Below are 10,040 nucleotides of genomic sequence, written 5' to 3'. Positions count from 1 at the left end.
ACGCTGTATTTGATACCGAACCATGCAACAAATTTAGGACATGCGGTATTTGAGACCGAACCATGCCAATCACTTAAGGTCATGCGGTATTTGAGACCGAACCATGCCATTCAATTTATACTCAAATTTTCGTGGTTTGTGTCTTGTTTTTATCTCATAATTTTCGTGGATCAATATGCATGAAACAACAATCCTAGACAAAAATAATCTAGTATGCAAAGTTTTCCTTTTTCTAAAAATTTCCTTTTCTTTAAAATTTCCTTTTCTAATTTTAGGGAACTAGAATTTCTCTAGGGTTTCGAATTCAATTAGGATTTTAGGGTTTTGGTTTTTAGTAGATAATTAAGCATGATCGGATTCTAACAATCCTAGAACAAACAGTTTTATATTTTCTATATGAATTTCGGATTTAATGGTTTAGTTCTAGGGTTCTTATGCATCAAGCAAAACAATTAAACAATCATGATCGGATTTTAATCATAGCATAAACAGTTTAATTGCAATCAATCTAAACAACCTATAACAACCGATTTTTAAAGTTTTAAAGTTATAGGGTTTAGGATTTCAAAGCATAAGAACTTGTTTGTTGATTGTTTACTTGTAGTTTTAGGGTTCCAATAGATTTAAAAGATTAGGTTAGATTCATAGGTTCTAAGAAGGTTAGATTTTATTTACCTTCCACCAATTTGGGGTTGAACGGAATTGAACCGGGAGCTAAAGACCTCGGTTGTACCTTAAGTTGATCCACGAACCACGAACCTCGAACAGGATAAGAACACAAACCGATCACGAACAGAGCTTGACCACGAACACGCCTTGATCACGAACAGGGACCGATTGTAAGCTTGGATGAACAAGGGGTGAAAGCGGCGGCGGTTTTTAGGGTTTTAGGGTTAGGATTTTTCTCAGCTGATTTTAAAACAAGTCGTGATGATAACGTGTTGTGAAAGAAGAGAATACAACCTCTAGTTTCTCTACTTTCAGTAAGCGTGAGGTGGATTAGTTTAGATAATTTCATTTTGTATCTTGTTGATGCTAGGCGACTCTAGTTAACTTTTTCACTCCAATCCGACAGTAAATATAGCACTATAAAAGTGTGATGCATAATTGCCTGACTATAGTTTGTAGAAAAGTAATATGAAATTAGCTTATTTCATTATATTAGATTAAATATGATTTGTTGTTTATAGTCTAATTAAATTTTTATGTTTGTCTAATTTTAATTTTGTAATTTTATATTATTAATGATTAATTAAACTTCATATTTTGTTCTTCGTTCAGTCAGGTTGAAAGAGTTAGAGTATGTGGTGAACCTCTTTCTCGTACATAAACTTCTCTTATCGATTAAAAATTTCTGGTTAATATTTTAGTTCCTGATTAATTGAATTCGTATAATTTGGTTTTTTGATGATAAAATGATAAGCTAAACTCTAAATCATAATCTCTCGATGGCCAGAATTTGCATGTGCTGTATTATCCAATCACAAGGATATGGCGTCCAACGACGGTATGTTTCAAAACTACGAACTTTACTTCAAACTTTGGTTTTATTTGATGGGAATATGAGCTTTAACTCTTTAAAGAGAACTCAACTGACATTAAACGTTTTGATCATAGATTAATGGTGTCTTTAAGTAGCTTGTAGAAAAATAGTATATGAAAATAAATTATTTAGTTATATTAGATTAAGTATGATTGGTTGTTATCAGACTGTCGTCTTTCTTACCAACTGCTCTGACTTGGTGAAGATGGTGTACTCGCCTAATGAGTGGCCAGCTTTCACGCCTTATCTGGAGGATATTCAGGCGGATAAAGAGGAGTTTGCTTCATTTTCCTTAATTTACGTTCCTCACTCTCAGAATGGTAAAACGGATAATTTAGCACGACGTGTTCGTACGTTTCCGCATTTAGTTACCTTTGTAAACAATTTACCTTCGTATTGGCTCGTTTGAGCCAATCTTGTATGATGTTGTCAAAAAAAAAAGTATGATTGGTTGTTATTTAATAATCTAATTAAATTTTGTGAATAAAAATTATCTATGAAAATTATTATTTTAATTTTTTGACAATATGAGATACGAATTAGTACAAAATTAATACAAAATTGATTAGCCTTATGCAGTATTGTTCTCGAGAACAGCTCTTATCTTTGAGCTCAATACCCTCTGGTAATCTCATATAAATCTCATTATCCAGTGGACCATATAAGTATGCGGTTACAACATCCATTAACCGCAAATCCAGTTTTTCTCTTATAGCCAGACTTATTTGATATCTAAATGTCGTTGCATCCATCACAGGGGAGTATGTCTCCTCATAATCAATTTCTGGTCTTTGAGAGAATCCTTGTGCTACAAGTCGTACCTTATATCTCACGATTTCATTATTCTCATTTCTCTTTCTTACAAAGACCCATTTATGTCCTACTGGCTTTATATCGAATGTTGTCCTTAAGATCAGACCAAACACATTCCTCTTCTTTAAAGAGTTGAACTCCACGTCAATGGCTTCTTTCTATTTTAACCATTCTTTACTTTGAGTGCACTCTAAAATGGACGTGGGTTCATGGTCCTCATTTATCTCAAGTGCTACCTTATATGCAAATAATTCATCAATGTCGACATCCTTACGGTTCCATTGTATTCCAGACATGATATAATTGATTGAGATCTCATTATTATCAATACCTTTAGGACCTTGAGGTTCAGCGTCCCAAACCTCATTCAGTGCCATAGGATTTGTCGCGGCCATGTCTGTTATTTCCTTAACCTCGGTTTGATTTGCACATTTCTTAGATATCTGAGGGTTCTTATCTTTGGAACCTAATGGTCTACCTCGTTTCAAACGGGTCTTAGTTACTATTGGTGCATTACATTTCTTAGATTTCCGAGGGTTCTTATCTTCTGAACATCAATACATATTGGTGCATTACAAGCTGGTATGTACGATTTAGTTACTCTCTTTGGGTCAGCAAAGGAATCTGGCAATTGTATAGCTAGCTTTTGCAAATGTATAATCTTTTGGACCTCTGCATCACAGGCTATAGTCCGAGGATCTTGCCAATTCAAGGATGTTTGATTCTATGTTATTTCTTTGACCAGCTTGTTATTCTCTCCACCCAACATAGGAAATTCGGATTCAGCAAACTGACAATCCGCGTATCTGGCCTTAAATAAATCACCATAGTTGGCTCAAGATACTTAATAATGGTGGGAGAATCATATCCAACATATATTCCCATCCTCCTTTGAGGTCCCATCTTAGTTCTCTGTGGTGGAGCAATCGGCACATAAACGGCACACCCGATTGTTTTGAGATGGGATATGTCTGGCTCATGACCCGTTAATAGTTGGGATGGTGAATACTTATGTTCACTAGATGGCCTGATGCGTATTAATTCAGCTGCATGTAATACTGCGGGTCTCCAAGCCGACACATGAAGCTTCGACCTCATAAGCAATGGCCGAGCAATCAATTGAATATGTTTAATGAAGGATTCAGCTAATCCATTTTGTGTATGGACATGTGCCACAGGATGTTCCACACTCACCCCCATGGACATACAGTATTCATTAAACGCTTGGGATGTAAATTCACCAGCATTATCTAGACGTATAGTCTTAAGTGGAAAATCTGGATAGTGGGCTCGCAGACGTATAATTTGGGCCAGCAATCTAGCAAACACAAGGTTTCTAGTTAACAATAAGCAAATATGCGACCATCTGGTCGATGCATCAATAAGGACTATGAAATATCTAATTGTCCCACAAGGAGGGTGTATTGGTCCACATATATCTCCTTGTATCCTTTCCAGAAAATGCAAAGTTTCTTTATTTACTTTTGCTGGTGATGGCCTTATAATAAGTTTCCCTTGTGCACATGCTACACACGTGAGATGTTTAGGGATAACTTTTCTCTCTTTAAGAGTGTGCCCATTTGAATTCATTATAAGCTTACGCATCATGTTAGAACCCGGATGGCCAAGCTGGTCATACCATAAAGTGAATTGTTCATTGAACATCTTGTTCATTGCCAAGTTAGCATCTATCATATCAATCTTAGCATGGTAAATACCAGTGACTAGTGCAGGTATAGTCTCTAGGACTTTCTTATGTCCTTGGGTGATTTCTGTAATATATAGAAACTCTTTGTTTCCTTCACCCTTTGTCTCAACATGGAAACCATTCAAACGAATGTCCTTAAAGCTCAATAAATTTCTCCTTGAGCTGGGTGAATACAAGGCATCACTTATTTCATTAGGTAGCAAAATATTAGTCTGGCCGTAGCTTTCAATTAGGCTTGCTATACCCGCAATTGTATTAACATTGGCACTTTTCATAATGAGATTAATAAAACATCTTTTATCCTTCAAAATTGTGTAGCTGGATCCACTATCCACCACAAGTATGTTCTTGTCCTCAACCATTTCTAATATAGACAAGAATTTATGTTTTAAACTTTAAAGTAATAAAACAAGCAAATATATTGAAGGAAATAAATAATTTGAATTTAAACCAAAATAATTATCCAAAATAACAAACCAATCAAAATGCAAAACATAAACCATAAAATTAAATTAAAGCAACATTTGAGTTTAATTATCCTCTCTCAAACAATCAGAGGTTTCATAATCTAATTGGTCATCATTCTCATAGTCGAAATCCCCTTCACCATCAAGATGAACCAAGTTAGCTTCTGGATTTTTCTTTAGACTTTCTTGATAGAGATCAACGAGGTGCTTAGGAGTTCTTCATGTTTTGAGCTAGTGGTTCTCCATACCACATCTATGGCAAGTGGACTTGGCCTTATGTTGCGGTTTAAATACACTGCGGTCTCTTCCCCGACCATGGCCGAAGCCGAATCGGTTTCCACAGCCTTGTCCTTGGTAACTACCACGACCAGGACTACCACGTCCACTTCTCCCACGGCCACGGCCATACTTTTCCCTATGGACATAGTTAGACTCCTTAGTATCTTTCGGCTCTTTAGGCTCTTTAGGCTCTTGAGAGTTTTTCTTTGCCAAGTCAACCTTGTGAGCTTCTGGTAGTGGAGCAGTACCAGAAGGTCTCAATGCATTATTCATCATCAATAGCTCATTGTTCTGCTCAGCAAGCAGCAAACAAGAGATGAGGTTCGCATATGTCTTAAACCCCTTTTCACGATATTGTTGTTGAAGCAGTATGTTATTGAAGTGAAAGGTAGAGAATGTCTTCTCTAGCAAATCTTTCTCAGTAACCTCAGTACCACACAACCTTAAAACCGACACTATCTTAAATAGTGCTGAATTATACTCGTCCACGGATTTAAAATCCTGGATCCTTAGGTTTTTCCAATCGAATTGAGCCTTTGGTAGGAGCACCGTCTTTTGGTGTCCATATCTGCTTTTCAGCTTTATCCAAAGGTCAATAGGATCTTCAATAGTGAGTTATTGGTCTTTGAGACTCTCAGCAAGGTGAAGGCGAATATGCATTATTGCCTTGTACTTGTTCTTTTCAGAACAGTCAATATCATCCTTAATGCACTCACAAAGATCATTTGATTTCAGATTGATCTTTGTGTCCAATGCCCATTGCAAGTAATTATCTCCAGAAACATTAAGGGCAGAATAGGAGAGATAGTTAAGTTTTGCCATCTACAAAACAGAACATGCATCTGTTCATTAGCACGCTGTATTTGATACCGAACCATGCAACAAATTTAGGACATGCGGTATTTGAGACCGAACCATGCCAATCACTTAAGGTCATGCGGTATTTGAGACCGAACCATGCCATTCAATTTATACTCAAATTTTCGTGGTTTGTGTCTTGTTTTTATCTCATAATTTTCGTGGATCAATATGCATGAAACAACAATCCTAGACAAAAATAATCTAGTATGCAAAGTTTTCCTTTTTCTAAAAATTTCCTTTTCTTTAAAATTTCCTTTTCTAATTTTAGGGAACTAGAATTTCTCTAGGGTTTCGAATTCAATTAGGATTTTAGGGTTTTGGTTTTTAGTAGATAATTAAGCATGATCGGATTCTAACAATCCTAGAACAAACAGTTTTATATTTTCTATATGAATTTCGGATTTAATGGTTTAGTTCTAGGGTTCTTATGCATCAAGCAAAATAATTAAACAATCATGATCGGATTTTAATCATAGCATAAACAGTTTAATTGCAATCAATCTAAACAACCTATAACAACCGATTTTTAAAGTTTTAAAGTTATAGGGTTTAGGATTTCAAAGCATAAGAACTTGTTTGTTGATTGTTTACTTGTAGTTTTAGGGTTCCAATAGATTTAAAAGATTAGGTTAGATTCATAGGTTCTAAGAAGGTTAGATTTTATTTACCTTCCACCGATTTGGGGTTGAACGGAATTGAACCGGGAGCTAAAGACCTCGGTTGTACCTTAAGTTGATCCACGAACCACGAACCTCGAACAGGATAAGAACACAAACCGATCACGAACAGAGCTTGACCACGAACACGCCTTGATCACGAACAGGGACCGATTGTAAGCTTGGATGAACAAGGGGTGAAAGCGGCGGCGGTTTTTAGGGTTTTAGGGTTAGGATTTTTCTCAGCTGATTTTAAAACAAGTCGTGATGATAACGTGTTGTGAAAGAAGAGAATACAACCTCTAGTTTCTCTACTTTCAGTAAGCGTGAGGTGGATTAGTTTAGATAATTTCATTTTGTATCTTGTTGATGCTAGGCGACTCTAGTTAACTTTTTCACTCCAATCCGACAGTAAATATAGCACTATAAAAGTGTGATGCATAATTGCCTGACTATAGTTTGTAGAAAAGTAATATGAAATTAGCTTATTTCATTATATTAGATTAAATATGATTTGTTGTTTATAGTCTAATTAAATTTTTATGTTTGTCTAATTTTAATTTTGTAATTTTATATTATTAATGATTAATTAAACTTCATATTTTGTTCTTCGTTCAGTCAGGTTGAAAGAGTTAGAGTATGTGGTGAACCTCTTTCTCGTACATAAACTTCTCTTATCGATTAAAAATTTCTGGTTAATATTTTAGTTCCTGATTAATTGAATTCGTATAATTTGGTTTACATATTTTTAGTTTGATGATAAAATGATAAGCTAAACTCTAAATCATAATCTCTCGATGGCCAGAATTTGCATGTGCTGTATTATCCAATCACAAGGATATGGCGTCCAACGACGGTATGTTTCAAAACTACGAACTTTACTTCAAACTTTGGTTTTATTTGATGGGAATATGAGCTTTAACTCTTTAAAGAGAACTCAACTGACATTAAACGTTTTGATCATAGATTAATGGTGTCTTTAAGTAGCTTGTAGAAAAATAGTATATGAAAATAAATTATTTAGTTATATTAGATTAAGTATGATTGGTTGTTATCAGACTGTCGTCTTTCTTACCAACTGCTCTGACTTGGTGAAGATGGTGTACTCGCCTAATGAATGGCCAGCTTTCACGCCTTATCTGGAGGATATTCAGGCGGATAAAGAGGAGTTTGCTTCATTTTCCTTAATTTACGTTCCTCACTCTCAGAATGGTAAAACGGATAATTTAGCACGACGTGTTCGTACGTTTCCGCATTTAGTTACCTTTGTAAACAATTTACCTTCGTATTGGCTCGTTTGAGCCAATCTTGTATGATGTTGTCAAAAAAAAAAGTATGATTGGTTGTTATTTAATAATCTAATTAAATTTTGTGAATAAAAATTATCTATGAAAATTATTATTTTAATTTTTTGACAATATGAGATACGAATTAGTACAAAATTGATTAGAAGATATAACGAATTTAATTAATCATTAAAAATATAAATTACAAAATTAAAATCAGACAAACATAAAAATTAAATGCAACGAAGTAGTTTTCTAAGACATAATGTACCCTTAACAATAATCTAAGAAAAAATATTTCTCATTTTACAAAAATAATAATAAGATTGGAAAATTCTCGGTCATTTCGTGATCTTTGTTCTTCACCTTATATAATTCAGCCCTCATTTAACATGTTTTCCATGAAATTGACCTTCTTAACAATGAGATCTCGATGTTGATTTTCATGATAATTGTATCGGAACTTTCACCATTTTCTTCATGTTGGTTTGGTGTGCTTTTTTCCAGAATTATTTCTTTCATTTTCAATATATACATGACATGCTGGATCATTTATAGATCGAGAAGCTCATACTGAACTTGAAATTGATTCATTGAACATATGTGGTCAGAATATACTATAATTGTAATTTATTTTTAACTATTTTGATTTATTGACTGTAAAAATGATAAAATTTATAATTTAATAAAAGAGAATATTATTTTTAGTGTAATATTTAGTTTGCTGGTTAATAAAAAAAGGAAGAAAAAAAGTTAGTGTTACATTTACACCAAATATATTCAAATATAGTGCTAGCCAAGATACCAGCATTTCTGGGTTTAATTCAGGTCCAAGACTATAAAGTTTCCTCAAACTATTTTTATTGGTGATAAATTCTTTTCACCTTTGTAAAAGTTCGAGAGCAACATTTTTTTATCGGCTTACCAAGTTTGGACATCTCGTGGCTCTGTTTCACTCACAGATAAACTTAAAATAGTCGGTGGTAGCTAACTGTATACTATACTTTACATATACTTTATTTTGTTTTATGGATATCATCACATGTAATAACAATTAGATTTATGACTTGTGTTTAATTTGAAAGTAACTCAAATAAGTTTGGTAATTAATACGATATGAGTTTGTTCTCTTGTTTGGTTTTATATTCAAAGAAATAGCTGGCTTAACTTGAGACGCAAGAAACCCATAAGAATGCTTAGTAATACTTTTGTGTGTTTTATCTTGTTATGCAAACATGTGGGAGGTTCTTGAGAAGATACCGCTAGTGAAAGGCATTGTAATCTGGTCCCGGTGGAAACCATAAAGGATACTACAAAATGTGTCAAACAGATAACAGTTTATAACCAACCGGAAAACGCCGTGGACAAGCTTATCCACGAGTAGCTAAACAGGTTCAAGCAACATCCTTTGACTGCAAACACAGACGGTTTAGGCTCTTTCGAGAAAATTATCTCCCATGGAGACGAGAGACTACTAGCTGCAAGTCACTTCTCCACTCCACTCTCTTGACTGTGTCATTGCATACACAAGTGACAAGACTGAGCTTGGATTCTACTAGAATCATTCTAGGACTAGTACTCCTAGAATGTTGAGAAAGGGAAGAAACAGATTCAACCAAAACTTTAAGCAAGATTTTAAAATTACTGAGCTGTCTTTTTTACGGAAAAGTTTCATAGACAAACAAAAACTTATCATCATCATCGTAATCATTTGTTAGCTTTGAGCCATTCAAGAATCCGTTTCTCAGACTCACTGAGCTCTGCTTCTGTCTTTCCCTTTATAGATCCTTCAACAAACTCAAAATAGTCTTTATAATTCCTCTTGTAATAACCGTCCAATCTCTGTTTAATTTTCCCAACATGAACGGAAAAAGAAAAAAAAAATCATACGAAAATTTCAGACAAAAAGATAACAAAAAAGTGCCTTTTGGTATATAAATTTTTCATACCTCCTTATCATTCTTGGCTTTGTTTTCCTCAGTCTTCTTCAAATACTCTGTAACATTTCTTCCCCCAAAGAACATGCTGAGTTTAAGTACAAGAAACAATCAAAAATATAAAACAGCACATTTAAAAAGCATGCAAAAATTACTCTGGAGAAGTTGATCGCTGGTGGTCAAAGCAGCAGCGATGAATGAGGAAGAGGAGAAGAGGACGTTTCTGCGTCCTAAATCAGCGGTCCGAGCGGCTAAAGAATCGCGTTTGGTATCGTTTCTGCGTACAGATTGAAGATTGGAAGAAACATATTTGTTAACCGTTACTGTTAAAGCCATGAGAATGCTTTGGCCTACGGAACTCATCTTTCTCTTCTTCTTCCTGACCAGAGGATAAGATTCTCATTTTGTATCTGCAGTGTCTTCTTATCTTCACTACAGCAGAGAAACAAACAAACAAACAACTTTTCATTTATTTTTAAAGAGTCCCTTA

At 34.6% G+C, this 10,040-nt stretch overlaps 1 protein-coding gene across 1 annotated transcript; it reads right to left on the bottom strand.

Annotated features, from left to right (window-relative positions):
• Positions 1 to 9,223: 9,223 nt before the first annotated feature.
• LOC104777921 (uncharacterized) lies at positions 9,224 to 9,989 on the bottom strand. Its single transcript, XM_010502248.3, has 3 exons — positions 9,706 to 9,989; positions 9,563 to 9,609; positions 9,224 to 9,455 (listed from the first exon to the last, which is right to left on the bottom strand). The coding sequence occupies exons 1-3, from the start codon at positions 9,911 to 9,913 to the stop codon at positions 9,321 to 9,323; spliced, it is 390 nt and encodes a 129-aa protein (XP_010500550.1). The 5' UTR covers positions 9,914 to 9,989; the 3' UTR covers positions 9,224 to 9,320.
• Between the last annotated feature and the right edge of the window lie 51 nt (positions 9,990 to 10,040).

Source organism: Camelina sativa, chromosome 3 (genome assembly GCF_030686135.1).
Source record: "Camelina sativa cultivar CO46 ecotype springtype chromosome 3, ASM3068613v1".
Classification (NCBI taxonomy): Eukaryota; Viridiplantae; Streptophyta; class Magnoliopsida; order Brassicales; family Brassicaceae; genus Camelina; species Camelina sativa.
Note: the sequence above shows the minus strand (reverse complement) of the source record. Positions and strands in the feature narration are given on the sequence as shown.